This window comes from Corvus cornix, chromosome 18, assembly GCF_000738735.6.
Source record: "Corvus cornix cornix isolate S_Up_H32 chromosome 18, ASM73873v5, whole genome shotgun sequence".
NCBI lineage: Eukaryota > Metazoa > Chordata > Aves > Passeriformes > Corvidae > Corvus > Corvus cornix.
Genome location: NC_046347.1, coordinates 775,340 through 790,114, shown reverse-complemented (window position 1 = coordinate 790,114; position 14,775 = coordinate 775,340). Strand labels below are relative to the sequence as shown.

General features: G+C 62.4%; 1 protein-coding gene across 1 annotated transcript in view; it reads right to left on the bottom strand.

Moving 5' to 3' along the window:
- The window catches only part of NTN1 (netrin 1), an 87,906-nt gene extending 81,574 nt beyond the window's left edge, over window positions 1-6,332 (bottom strand). Inside the window, 5 exon segments of the mRNA XM_039562447.1 lie at window positions 5,209-5,230; window positions 5,232-5,339; window positions 5,341-5,429; window positions 5,432-6,115; window positions 6,118-6,332. Of these exon segments, the coding sequence (XP_039418381.1) occupies window positions 5,209-5,230; window positions 5,232-5,339; window positions 5,341-5,429; window positions 5,432-6,115; window positions 6,118-6,235 (1,021 nt within the window). The 5' untranslated portion in view covers window positions 6,236-6,332.
- Between the last annotated feature and the right edge of the window lie 8,443 nt (window positions 6,333-14,775).

Here is a 14,775-nt window from a genome sequence, read left to right as displayed (position 1 = left end):
AGAGGCAGAGTCGTGCTGTGCTGCCAGATCCAGGCAGCAACGCCAGCCTCAGGTGGGCAACGGATGTTACACTGTGGGCATCCTGCTCTGGCCCCCTGGGGATCCTCTATGGGACCCTGGGGATCCTGCAGAGCAGCCTGGGGATCCTGCTCAGAGCTTCTCTGCTCAGGCTGGGGATGTGGCTGTTTTTCCAGGCAAGGAGGGAGGGATGCTTGGCTTCCATCCTTCCCCATCCCTCTGGAACAGAAGTGGCCATAAGCAGGGTGAACATGGGGACCTTCAGAGTCCTCATCTCCTCACAGATGGATTTGCAAAGCCACTCAGTTCCTCTGTCTGACTCCCTTCCCACCACGGAACCGAAGGGGCCCAGGGTGCTTTGGTGACCAGGTCCCTGCCAGCTCTGCCAGTCCCACCCACACTCCACTCCCCACTGCTGCAGCCAGAGCCTCTGTCCCTCTGTCTCCCTCAGGATAAACCATCTGCAAAGCCCTGAACCAGCACGGGAGAGGAGAAGACAGAAAGAACATCTCCCACCAGCCCAGTCCTTCCTGGTCGGATGCATCTCAGCCACTGTGAGCCATTGTCAGCCCCTGGTGGCCCAGGCCTCGTCCTGGCTCCCTGCTCTGCCCGGCTCCGGGGGTGCCTGGACCCTGCAGACAGGCACCGGCTCACAAGCAATTCCTGCCAATTCCCAGCCAAGCAATTCCTGCAGGCACTCTCCAGTGGGACAGAGCCCAAGTCACCACCAGCTTGACTCCTTCTCCCATTTGGAGGCCAAGGGGAATGGGAAGGAATCATCTCATGGGGCTCCCCAACATCCCACTGTGCTGACCTCGGGAAAACGGTTACAGACAGGATGGGAACTGGGGAGGCTTTTGAGGTGGACGTGATTAACGCAGGGTGAAGAAAGGGGATCACCTGAATTTAATGAGGGACACCAGGAACTCCCTGGCATGAAATCCCCCACATCCCTCTGTGGGAGAGGAGCTGGCTGTGTGGGAAGATTTGATTTCCCTGGCTGTGATAAGGGTGGAGGGAGCCCGGTTGCTATTTCAGCAAGCGCTGCCCTGCAAATGCCTCCCTGGACCACCACGGAGGTGATAAAGCCCCAGGTTTTTCTGGAAGGAAGTTTTTCATTGGGAGTGTTTGGCAGGCGCTTCTCTCAGAGTTCCTGGTCAACTCCTTGTCTGAGGTGAAGTTTCCTTTCCACTGAACAAGAAACTTGCTCGGAAATTGCTCTGACATGAGACACATCCCAGCCTGGGAACCCTTCGGCAGCGGAGCAGAGCCTGTCCAACACCAGGCTCCCCGTGCTGCCTGTGCCAAATCCCCAATCTGGGAACACAATGTGTTTCCTTTCTCTCCCTGCACTGGCTCCCGGGTTTGTTAAACGCTCTCAAGGCATCACAGAGGGCCAAAATCCGAGCATCCGAGCGGCGCCCAGCACCTGCAGCCACCGCTGACGTCAGGCACACGTGCAGGTACCGGGAGCATCTCCTGGGTCCGTGGGGGGAAAGGCTGTGGAGATCCAGAGCCGGCACTGGGAATGGAGTCTGGAGCTCTCCAAGTGCCTGTCAGTGGGATGAAACCTGGGCTTGTCCAGTAGTGCTTTATCCAGGGCAAAGGCAAAGGTGTTCTATGCAAGCTAAAGGGATGGTGCTGGTCCGGGTTCATTCCCAGCACTCTAAATAACACCGTCCTGGCTCCTGAGAAATTGTGGAATGCTGCCCATTGCATTTTAGTGACGTTGTTAAATCTGGTTGAAGACCCTGCCTGCATTTTCCCGTGTCCGCACAAGCTCACCAGCAGCTGAGCTGACAGCGTTTCAGTTCAGACCTTTTCCAGCTGCAATCTCCTCTCCCAGGGGAGCTGGAAGCTGCATCAGGACGAACTGGGCTGGAGAAGGGGGCTTGGGCTGGACCAGCGCTGAGCAAAGAGCCAGCCCAGCGGCGCTGGGGAGAGGCAGGATGGAGAACAGACCTCTGAGCTCTGCTCCAAGCTGAGTCCTCCCTGGAGCCCTCCAGCTCCCAGGCTCCCGGCCAAAGCTGGACCGCAAGGCCAAGCTCTACGTGGATGAGTTATTTGCCAGGTAAAGCTGATGGGAACCTGAAGCTGTGAAAAGCTCTGCAGGAGCAGATCCCTGGAGATCATCTCCTTGGGACAAGCCCTGTCCTCTCCATGTGCGGTGCTGGGATCTCACAAGGAGCAATAAAGAAAAATTCGATCTGGCTGGCAAAAACCGTTCCCGTGGGAAATTTTGACTTTCTGTCAGAAACTCCAGAGCATTTATTTTTCAGCCCCAAATAAGCATGAATAGGAACAAAGATTCAGTTTTGGCAGGGGGAATGGGCTTACCAAAGCAAACACCCAAATTTTTAAGCAAAGCAGACACATTCTATAATTTTCCCCCTTGGATGAAAAGAAAAAGAAAACCCCCAACGATTTCCCAGAAAGGAGAAAAGTAAATTCAGTGAAAAAAAAAGCAACCAGCTCTCCCACCGCTACTCGATGCAAATTCAGCTGATTTGGCTAATTCACCTTTTCCTCAGCACGGCGGCTCAGGACTCTCTGGCCGCTCTGATTCCCCCTGCAGTGCTGGAAGGAGCCTCCAGCGTGCGGCGGCCGCATCGGCAGCGACTCCCCGCCCGTCCCCGGCCCCGGCCCGGCGCAGGCGGCTCCGCAGCCCCCGCTGACCCGGGGCCTGACTTTCTCTCGGGATTTGGGAGGGAAACCAGGGTGGGCCGACGGTCATGAGCGAGTGGGTGGGAGTTGAATGGGGTTATTGTGATCTTTATCTGGGGGGATTATTCCAGGCGGTGTGGGCTTGGCAGGGTTTTTGGCCGTGGCTGGTTTTACAGACTGATAGGTGCGGCCGCAGGGAAGGCGCAGCATGATCGGGCTGCGGAAAATTGTTTTACGGTAGCTTCATCCTTGCAAAACATTCACTTCCCAGCAAAGCCGGTGGAAAAGGAAAAAACAGAGCGATTTTCGTTTGCAGAAGTCTGACGCGGCTAGAACTGCACATGGTCTGAAATGCAAAGCCTGGCATAAAAGTGACATATTTTACTGGAAACTGGGAACTTGCTTCCCTTTTATTGGAAATAAATTGGAAGGGAGAAGGATGGTAGGAGCACGGCGCCAGCACAGCAACTGAATAGAAATGTTTTCAGGAGCATTTGGGGACCCTGCAGAGAAGACCCGGGGGTCCGAGAGCACCTCGAGACCGCACCAAAATTTATGGCATCGTTTACAGCGGTAACGCTTCAGGCAGGGAGCGGGGCTGAGGCCGGGAAAGCCGGATCCCTCCTGCCCCCCCGGCCTCGCTGCTGGGCAAGAGACAGCGCTGGGAAATACGCGAGACGCGGAGCCCCGTTCCCGAGCGCTGCCGGGCAGCGGAACCCGCGGGACGGCGGAAAAGCAACCCCGAAGTGACCCCGGCAACCGAGTGGCACCCGCCGCTCTCCTTCGGGACCTCCCCGCCGCTCCCCCCCGGCCCGACGAGATCCGCAGCCCGGGGGAGCGGGGGCTCCGCAGCTCTGCCGAGCATCGCCCCGTGGCTACCGGGACCCCGCGCCACCGCGTGTGCCCCGGTGCCACCGGCCCCCTCTCCGCGCCAGATAACCAGGCTTGGCCGTGCCTCCCTGGTGAAGACGCCGGAGAAGAAATTGTGCTCTCTTCAAGGGACACATCTGATTGTGATTTGGGGAAAAAAAAATAAAAAGAAAAAGGAGGGAAAGAAAAAAAAAAAAAAAAAAGGCGGCCAACCCCGGCCGCTCGGCCGAGGGTTTTTTCCTATCGTCGGAGCTGCAAATATTTGGAAGACGGGGCCGTGTTTTCCGTGTAAACAAGGCGGCGGCGGTGGCGGTGGCGGCGGCGGCGGCGGCGGGTGGAGGGGGCCGGGGCTCCCGGCGCGGGGAGCCGAGCCCAGTCCGTGGCATCCCAGCCCCGGGGCCGGGTCCCCACGGGCACACGGCTGAGCACCGGCCCCCTAAACCGCGAGGAGAGGAGCGGCAGAGCGCGGGGATCCCGCCGGGAAGCGGGGGTGGAAGATCGGAGGGAACATTCGGCGGGATGTGTGGGGACTCACGGGGAAGAACTCCCCAGACCCTTAACCCTTGTCCACACCGGTCAGAGGCGAGGGACACTCCGTCTGCGCCGGGGGACAGCCAGGACGGCGCGTTTCTCTCTCGAGGTGGAACAAACCGGCTGCTGCCCTGTTCTCGTTTGGCCCTGGGGCTCGTTCAAGTCCCCGCCGCCGCCTCTGCCCGCACCCCCTGAGGATGCACGGACGGGAGCCGCAGGCTTTGCCGGGCTTCCCTCCCCTGCTCCGGGCCGCCTTCCCCCTCCGAAAGGGCCGGAGCCCGTCCCCGTCCCGCCGGGGCGCGGAGCCTCTCGGGCTTTGCGGGGTCTCTGAGCCGGGGAAGGGAGCGAGGCTGCCGGCGAGCTCCGGGCTCCCGGACCGGAGACGGGCCGTGCGCGGCGGGGCCCCCGGCCGGGACCTGCCCGGGACGGAGACACTGCCAGACCAGCCAGGGCCTCTCCGCGCTCCTCCGGACACGAACGGCGTTTTCCCGGAATCGCGAGTGTCCCTTATCCCTTCTCCTCAGCTCCTCGTTTTTTCCTGCCTCGCGTTTCCGAGCTTCCCCTTGCTCTGCCCGTCGGAGTCCCCCGGTAACCCCATCCTGCTCCGCCGGGTGCCTCGGTCCCCTGTGTTGCCCCGGTGCCTCCGGTGTCCCCCGTCCCACGCCTCCGCGGCTCTCGGCATACCCTGCCCAAATTCCTGTGCCCTGCCTGGTGCTCCCAGGTTCCCCGTGCCCGCTGGAGGTGCCTCGGTGTTGTCACCACCGCGTTCCCGGGTACCTCAGCGTCCCCTGCCTTGAGCTGCCGGGGCGCCTCTGTGTCCCACCCCGTGCGCTCCCGAGTGCCTTCACATCCCTGCTCCGCGCTCCGGGGGCCCCTCGGTGTGCCTTCCTCTGCCCCACGCTCTCCGGTACCTCAGTGTCCTCCTCCTGTCCCGTTCTCCATCTCCCTGGGTGTCCCTGAACGGCTCCCCGTGTCTCCGGATGTCCCCGTGCCTTTCGCTGCCGTTCCCCGCGGCTCCTTCGCTCTGCCCTCCCTTCTGTCTGCCCCTCCGGGGACCTCCGCGCCCTGTCCCGTCCCTCTCCCCGCCCGTACCGGGAGTGTCCGCTGCCCGCGGCCGGGACTCACCCACACACTCGTTGGCCTCCCGGGGCCGTCGCTCGCTGCCAGGGCCGGTCGTAGTGGAAAGGGCTTGCAGCCGGTCGCAACTCGGGGCCGGCCGTGTTGTGCTTGCAGTCGCACACCAAGCTGTCGTCGCGGGTCCCGGACGCAGCGGGACGCGTGCCCGTTGCACTTGCAGCGCCCGCCGACCTGCAAGTCGGACACGGCGTAGAAGTAGGAGTCGCGGCCAGCTCGGAGTCGTCCTCGCTCTCGTCGCCGAAGGTGTGCAGGCGGCTGAAGGTCACCCTGATGTCGGTGGCCGTCACCCAGTCCTGCAGCACGGGCGAGTTGTCGAAGTCGTGGGCGGTGGGGCGGCCGTCCAGGGTGCTGAAGGCGATGAGGCCGCCGGAGAGGGGCCGCACGTCGGTGTGCGAGTCGGTGCACACCGCCTCCTGCTCGTTCTGCTTCGTGATGGCGGCGCGGCTCGGCTTGTTGTACATCTTGCGGCACTGCGTGGAGTAGAACTGGAAAGGCACCCAGGTCTTGCCGTAGTCCATGGACTTGTGGATGGCCATGGACTCGGGGCGCGGCGAGCAGAACTGCAGGCTGACGTAGGTCACCTCGAATTTCTTGCCGAGGGAGAGGGTGAGCGTGACGTTGTGGGGATACTGGACGTAGCTGTCGGACTGCCAGCAGGTCAGGTTGTGCGGGTTGTTGAGGTCGGTGAGGAAGGAGGGCGGGTGGGCGCGCTTGGGGTCGGAGGCGTTGCAGAGGTGGCAGGTGCGGACCTGCTCCTCGCCCTTCTCCGTCACCACGCAGTACCGCGACGGCGGCTTCCCGCAGGTGCTGGACACCTTCACCTCCTTCCCGAAGGCCGAGTTGACGAAGTCGGGGATGCAGCGGCGGGGCAGCCCGTGCTCGTCGTAGCAGGGTCGGGCTGGGCGGTCTGCACGGCGAACATGCTCACGCCGTGGTAGCCGCCGCGCAGGGGCTGCGCCAGCCACGCCGCCGCCAGCAGCAGGGCCAGCGGCGCCTCCGCTCCCCTCCGCGGCATCCTGCGCGACCTCCGCGCGGCGTGGGGACAGCGGGGAGGGGGACACGGGGCAGACGCGGGAGCCGCCGCTCGACCGCGCCGCTCCGCGGGGCACCTCGGCCGGGGACGCGGTGCGGCGGCTCAGGGAGCCCGGAGCATCGCCCGCCCGCGGCCAGCCCCGCGGAGAAAGGGGAGACCGCGACGGCGGCGGCACCACAAAAGTGGGGCTGGCGGCGGGGCTGGGTCCCGCCTGCTCCCGCCCCGGCCCTCGCACGGAGAATGACTGGCGGTCAGCCCCCGCCGCGTTTGAGGTCATGCTAAAGGAGTGACATCGCGCTCAAGGAACAGAACAACGACATCCACTGGCGGCTCAGCCAGAGACGCGCACAGGCCTCGGGGAGGCGGGGGGGGGGATGGGAGTGGGACGGAGCCCGCCTCGACACCGCGGTGATTCCGCGGGGCTCCCGAGCCGCCCCGAGGAGCCGGGAAAGGGCCCTTCTCCTGCCGCCCGCCCCTCCGTGCTGCGGGAGCCCGGGCCTCCTGCGCCCAGCAGCTGGGGATGCTCCGTGGGCGTGGAGCGGGAAGGGGGAGAAGCGGCCGGGAAGAGCCCCACGCCCACCTGTGGGGACGCCGGGGGGGATCAGGATGGGGACTTCTTGGTCACTGCTGGCCTACCCTCTCCACCGGGCCAGACAGGGACTGGCCCCCTCAGCTGGATCAGAAGGGGCACCGGCCCGAGCGGGCTCCCACAGCCTTCGCCCCTGGGACAGAAAACCCGGTGCCGGGGAAGTTTCATTGGGGGGAATCACGACACGGGAACTCCCGGGCCCGGAGACCCTCGGCAGGTTGTTTTAGGGGGCTGTTCTCGGTGAAGAGGGGCGGTGTGCCTACCACAGCCCCGGGACAGACCAGGCACAAGGGGCTCCGCGGCGCCTCTTGCCTCCCCCCACCTCGCTGTGCAGTTTGTCGGCTCTCCCGTTAAGGGGAGGAAGGGGTTAAAGGGCGGCACTTGTCCCGCACCGGGCCGTGGCCCAGCCCCGCTCTCCCCTTCCCACCCGCCCAGCAGACCCCCAGTGCCGAGGGGCCGCCCCCGATGGCCGCTTCCCCTCGGATCCGCTCCGGCTCCGCTCTTCCCGCTGTGATCCCGGCCGGGGACTCCGCCCGGGGGGACGGTACCGACATCCCGGAGAGACGGTCCCGGTAGGGAGCGGAGAGTTTCCCTCCCTCGGCTCCCGGCCGCCCTGCTCGCCCCCCTTCCCTCCCTCTTTGATTAAAAGGGCACTTTTATTTTTCCAACGGAGGTGCCCTCTCTCGGAGCGCTGCCCACGCCGTGTCACTCAAGCGGCCGGGCCCTGGCACGGCGGCGCGGTCCCTCCCCGGAGAGCCTCGGCGGGGCGGCCCGAGGGGACGGGGGCTGCCCGGGCAGCGGCGAGCCCCAGGCCGGCCTCCGCCCCTCCCCTCCGCCCGCCCTCTCCCGGCTTTGAATTCCTTGCCACCGAGCTGAATAAAAGTGGTTGTTGTAAATTGAATTAGTGCCTGATTAATCTGCTCCCGGGCCTGCTAGCCCAGCGGGGCGTCTTTGGCAATGCAACCGCCTTCCCTGCAGGGCAGGGGCTCCGCAGCCTCCCTGCCCCAACGCGCCCCCCGGACCCCCCCAGCCGCCCCCCCAGCCCCGCCGCTCCCGGGATTTGTTAACTCTTCCCCGGGAAACAGCCCCTCCGTCCCGCTCCCGGAGACCTCCATTGCCGGAGCAACGGGGGGTGTGGATGGGGATGAAGCCGGCCCGGGATTGGGGGATCCGGTCCCGCTGGTCCCACCCGAGCCACACAGGGAGTCGGCCGCAGCCCGGCACACCCGGGACACTCACGGACAGTCCCGGGTTACCCCAGCCCCGGAGAAGGTTTTATCCCCACTCCTGAATTGCAGCCCTATTTGCAGAATTGGGGTGGGGGTGTGTGCTCCCGTCCAGCTCCGGGAGGGTACCTCAAGGAGGGAGCGGGACAACTTAGACTAAACTGTTCTGGACCGTGGGGGCCAGGCCGGGACAGAGGCTGCGGGAGCCCGGGCCAAGGAGCGGCTCTGCAGACGATGGAAATGGGAATCCCCAGCCGGGAGCCCCAAGTTCGGGCCCCCAGGCCCCTCCAGGTGCCTGCTACGAGCATCTCCGCTCGTCGTTTGTGATCCCCCGCTTCACTCGCCCGGCGCTTTTCCTTCGGCCACGCGTGTCCGGGACGAGCTCTCGCCGCGGGCTCCCTGTCCGCCCGTGTCCGGGCCGTGCCGGGGCTGCGAGGGACAGGGGGACGGCTCCTCTGCCCGGGGGACACGCGGAGCCGGCTCGGGGCGCAGCAGGTGCCGCTGTGAGGATCCTCGTTCCTCCGGGGAAAGATGAGGGTTTGACTCCGGTTGCTCCGGACGCCCCTGGACCCTCTCGCCGACCCGCGAGTGCCCCCGGTGCGCAGGGCAAGGCTGAAATTTCAGCGTTTCTTTAAAACCCGTGAGGGTTTTTAAAGGTCGCCCTCGGCACCTCAAAGCCCGCACGGTCCTTCACCGCCTCACAGCAAAAATTGGGGTGAATCTAAGGAAACCTGGCCCCTCTGAACTCCCCCGCAAAGCCGAGGTACTGCCTAATCCCATTAGCAGGGTGTTAATTTAACAACCTCCCGGCGCTGCCGAGCGCGGAGCTCCGCGCTGCCCGCCGGCGTTCCCGGGCTGCGGCTCTCGCCTCCCTCCTGCCCTTCTCGCTGCGTTTATTCGGTATTTCACAACCCCCGGGGTTTGTAATGGCTCTTGCGGTCATTAACGTGATTTACGGAGGCTTTCTCCTCTAATTACCTCGCCCTCGAGCTATTACATGCATGTAAGCAGCTCCGCGGGGACCGAGGCGCAGCTCGGCGGGCCCGGGCCCGAGTCTGCCTGGCCCTTCCGGGGAAGGGGCCCGGGGCCGTCCCGGGAGGATGAAACGGGGCGATGCTCGGGGCAGCAAGCCGTGCCCGCCACGGATGGCCCCTCACTTCGGATTTGATTTTCCTATCATGAAGCACCAGCCAGCCCCGGCCCTGTTCTGGCTCGGGAGGGGACGGATCCTTGCCGAAGTCAGCCCCGCTGAGACGCCGAAGCATCTCCGGTACCTGCACGGGGGCCGGAGCATCGCTGGTACCAGCAGCGGAGCATCTCCGGTGCCTACACCGGGAACGGAGCATCTGCGGGATCTCCAATAGCGCACTGGGAACGGAGCATCTCCGGTACCTACACCGGGAACGGAGCACCGCTGGGATCACCCCGGAGCATCTCCGGTACCAACACCGGGAACGGAGCACGGCTGGGACCACCCCGGAGCATCTCCGGTACCTACACCGGGAACGGAGCACGGCTGGGATCACCCCGGAGCATCTCCGGTACCTACACCGGGAACGGAGCACGGCTGGGACCACCCCGGAGCATCTCCGGTACCTACACTGGGAACGGAGCACGGCTGGGACCACCCCGGAGCATCTCCGGTACCTACACTGGGAACGGAGCACGGCTGGGACCACCCCGGAGCATCTCCGGTACCTACACTGGGAACGGAGCACGGCTGGGACCACCCCGGAACATCTCCGGTCCCCCGGTCCCTGGGGGGCGGCCGCCGGCACGTGCGGGCCAGGGGCCGAGCGGCGGCGGGGCACGGCTGGGCGTTTGGCCCGGGAGAAGCCCCGGGGACGGAGAGCCGAGAAGGGCTTTATTTCAGCCGCACCGGGGGCAGCGGGAAAGGCGGCCCCGGAGCTCGGAGCTGTTTTAAAAGTCAAATGGCTTCGGGTGCCGGAGCTCGTCCTCCTCCCCGGGAAAATGCGCTGCTCCTCGCCCACCTCCCCCTGCACCGCCCGGGCTTGGAGAAGGGAGGGGGAAAGCCCGAGCGGCTCTTCTCCTCCTCGGCTCTCGGGGGGCCGTTCCCCGGCGGGACCGGGAGCGACTGGAAAAGCAGAGAAGACCCGGGTTGAAATAATCAGGAGCGATTTATTCCCCTGGAGTGACAGTTCTTTTGAGCAGTTGCCGAATGGCAGTTTCTGTCTTTCAGAAAGCTTTTCTTCCAGATTCTGTTCAGATTAGGCTGGGGAGATGAATGAGGCCATTATCCAGCCCAGTAGCTATTCTGAAATGCCAAATTAATTACCAAGGGCTAAATCAAGGCGATGGGGGCTGGAGGGGAGAGGGGGGCGGCGGTTTGAGGTGTGAAAATATCTCCGCGATCTTTTAAACACGGGCACGGCGGGCGGCCCGGGCTGCTCTCCCCAAACCCCCAAACTTCGCTCCGCAAGCGCGGGGGCAGCGGCGGCCGGAGCCGGGAGGAGAGAGCGAGGAGACCCCGCGGGGTCCCGCTCCGGCTCCCCTGCCCCGACTCCGGCACGACCCCGCTGCTGCCGCATCTCTCACCTCCGCGGGGCCGCCGGGCACCGCGGGGCTCCGGGCGGGGCTGAACCGGGGCCGCAGCCGCAGCCGAGGCCGCTTGTGCCGCTCACGGGTCCGTCGGCCCCTCCGGGCACTCCCCGTCACCTCTCTGCTCCCCATTCCAGGGGTTCTCCATCACCTGTGCGCGGGTCCCGGAGCGCAGGGAGGAGGAGCAGCCCCGCTGCCCCCAGACCCGTTTGCAGCCGCGACGCCGCGGAGCGAGCCCGGGGCATTCCCGAACTCCCTCAGCTCTGAAGGGCCGGCTCGGGGATGCGAAAATGATCAGCCGGTGGCTTCCTTGCGATGAGAGGGGGAAGGGGGAGGGCGAGGGGTTGTGCAGGGATGCTAATCCATAACTTGGCTCGCGTTGCCTGGCTTGGAGGGTCGTAGGAACGCTGCGGGGAAAAGGGAGAAAGACAGGTCCCAAGGGAATTCGGGAAGAAGGCACCGCTGGCTCTTCCCGGACTGATGTCTCTCTGCCAGCAGAGATCACAACATTTGCACATGACATTTAATCCTCCACCCTCAGGCACTGTGGCTCCCGGCAGGCAGTTATTGTTATTATTGTCGCTCTAATATTTACGCTTTGCTCCCAAACAAGTGTAGTTTCCCCGATCGCTTTGTAGCTCCGTGGCCCCTAATCCAGTTTTCTCCTCAGCTCCCGGGAGACCACACCTCTGGCTCCTCTATTCACGGGGGGGAAAAAAAATGAACGAATTTTACATAAAAAAGTAACCGTTTAGGGACCGGCGGGTCAAGGCCGACTATCAGTTTGGGATGGGGGAGAGCTGGACATGAGGCTGGTGCCCACGGTCAGTGAGGGACATCCCGGCTCAGCCTGGGCAGCAGCGACAGCAGAGCCAGGCAAGACTTTTCCTCGCACTAGACAGTCCTTGCAAACGAGGAATAAGCGACGAGGAGATTTCCCAGGGGCTGAGAAGTGGGCTGGAGAAGGAATCAAGCCTTTAATGTAAATTGGCCATGGCTGGCAGAGACCACTGAACACTGGGCTATTCAGCATCTCTGTGAACCTCTAATGATCAGCTCGGTTTTCAATTATACACCCACAATTGCCACCAAGTGAGATAAGCCTCCGGAATACTATATTTTCTCTTGCAAAATGTTTTCTTTAGGGCAGGCAGGCTGGGAAGCTCAGTGAGTAATATTTGATTTATTTTCAGCAGAGCTGCAGGACACCCAGCAGCCAGCAGAGCTCCCGGCTGGCCCAAACAGGAGCCAGAAGGGCTCAGGCACTCCCAGGGACTCGCAGGTGGATTCAGCCACTGCAGCACTGCGGGTCCCAGATATTCCCTGGAAAACAGGGGCGCTCCTGGATGCTGAAGTTGTCAAACCCTTTGATTTGTTTGTGTGCCGCCCTGCAGAAACGATGGCTTCGTTCGGATGGGTGCAGATGGAGCACAACAAAAATGAGGCAGCTCAGGCTGGGAAACGCCGCCGTGTGCGGGACACGCTGCTGAGGTATCATCCAGGGAAAAGCGGGTTTTGTATGGCACAGTCCAGGAACCCACACAGACCCTCCAGACCCCAGCTCCTCCTGCACCCCACGTAAGGCTACCCTACATTTTCAAGCTATTTCCAAGTCAAAATGACTTTTCTGAGCAATACATTCCAGGGATGGGACAAGGGGGCTTGGTGACCTCGCAACAACGTTCTGAGCTCCAGAGGAAAAAACTCCCCGAGCTGGGAGCTCGGGCCACTGGGAATGCCCAGGCACAGCTGGAGAGACCTCCCTGCACTGGACTGTTGGAGGCCTGGCAGGACCCCCCGCACTGATGGGGGGAATATCCCTGTGTTTCTGTATCCCGTGTTTCTGTAACCCCAATTTCAGGGATCTGGAGGACTCTGCTGTCAGGCTGAGGTGTGGGAGATGTGGGGTGAAGGAAACAGGTTTGGGTTTGGAGGAGGCAGATTCCTTTATAAACATTGCTGTGGATCTGTGTGGAGAGGAGGGGAGTGGGACATCCAGTTTATTCACTAAAATGTTTAATTCAGAGAGACTTCACCGAGTGTTTGGTGCCACTCCGCAGATCTTATTTTTAGATGATCAAAGCACCCACCTGGATCTCAGGGGACCTGAAGCAACTCCACCCATCACAATGGCTTCCTACTCCACTGTTTTTAGGACTATTCTCTTTAGATCGAGTCTTTCTGGGTCTGACTGACAGAGGGACACAGGAGCAATTCACAAATCCCCACCCCCCATGGCCTAAGAGCCATTAAGGCTTTTGGGGACTCGGAGTGAGCATCCCCACCCCAAAGCACCCAGCTTTGACCCCGCACCGCATTTTGCACAGGGGTTTGGTGTCGCCACTCCGGCTGCCCCTTCACTCCCCCCCGGTACCGCCTGGCAGCAGCTCGAGGGAGTCCTGGGCACTGTGAGCTGCTCCTTTGGCAGCAAACCAGCCTTGACTGAGAATCATCCACACCTGGGCCCTGCCGGGGGAGGATAACAGCAAACAAAGCCTTTTCCTTTTGATTTGAGCCCAGTATTACTCAGAGAAAATCGATCTCTTCATTCACTGCCTTGAGCCGCTTTAGCAAAATCTGAGCAGCAATTCCAGCACAAGAGTTCTGGAGCTGAGGGAATGTGGATGGAGAGGACCAGACTTGTCCCGAGTGAAGAGAGATCAGGCAGGACACGGAACTGCAGCTGTGCTAAGGGCAGGGGCAGTGCAGTGAGCAGTGCACCACGGTCCTTCAAAATAACAAATATTCCCTTAAAATAATTTATTTGAGCAGGGACAATTCCTCACCTAGATGACAGAATTGTTTCTGGGCACTGTGAACACTACAGGTATCACTCCAGTGTGGGAGTTTCTCTGGCTCTGGCATAAGAAACTGGCCCGTGCAGAGATTTTCTGCCTCGACAGAGACTGTTTGGGAGAACCCAGGATCGCAGTTTTCCACGGGACCTGTGGAAGATCGTGGAGCTGAAACCCTGATCTTAGTGGGAATCTTCCTCCCCGCTGAATCAGAACACAGCTGTGAAAAGCAATTCAATCTCCTTAATCCGGTGTAAGGTAAAGATGGAACCTGGGCTGGGCTTCCAGGGGACAGGGAGGGAGTGTGGCAGAGGCCGGGCCAGGGCAGGCAGGGCTGGATGGATTTCAGCTACCTTAGGAGCAGGATTATCGAAACATGGATCCCGAGAGCCTCTGGATTCCCAGCTCTCAGTAACTCCCTTTGCCAGATAATTAACTCTTCTCCAGCATTCCCTCTGCAGTGACAAGTGGGCTCGTGGGACTGAGCTCCGATTGCAGCTGGGGCAGTCCTGGGGCAGGCTCTGCTTCAGTGCTGCAGATGAAGGGGGTGTTTTGCTGCTTTCTTTGTTTAGTAGTAATAAAAAAAAAATATATATATATTCCAGAAAGCATCCTGTTCCCTGAGGGAAGGAGTGGGGGATTGGTAGGGATTGAGCCAGCGAGGCTGGGGCAGGGCACAGAGGGTCAAGCAACAGCCCCATCCGGGCTTCAGGCTTGTGTCTTCCTTAGGGGAAGTGTCCTCTGGATATCAGACAGGGCACGGTGCGTGCTGGGGCCTTCCTGGCACCCCAAAATCACGGGAGGCCACCAAGAGGGTGCTGGGAGCGAGCCCTGGCCCAGCCCCGTGCAGAGCCCTGGCATCTGTCAGGACGAGTTTTCCAGGACCTCACCCAGGGCACTGCGCAGCGCTCGGGCTCCTGTTGGCAGCCATCCTAACCTAATTATAATTAAGGATGTATTAAGCCGGGATGAAGTGGCCTTCGAGTGGCTCGAACCTGCTAATGGGCGGCTTGGGGAGAGGCAGCGGGAGCAGCTCCGGCCGGGCACTGCGGCGCCCTGGGAGCCCGGACGGGGCTTTGGGGATGGGCCACAGCTCCACAGGACGGACCTTCCCGTGCCTCCCCCGGGGCACAGAGCCCTCATCCCGCCCCATCCCAGGGCTGGGTTCATGCAGAGCCCCTCTGCCGGTGCCGGGCTGAGCTCCTGGGCTTTATCTCGGCGCTGTGTCCGCACTTCCAGCCCTCAGCAGCGACGTTAACCGGCGTGGTGCCCATGCCAGGCCAGAGGGCACGGGTGGATCTGAGCCGGCAGAGCCCAAAGCCCCGGCACTGCCCTCCCTGCACATCACCCTGC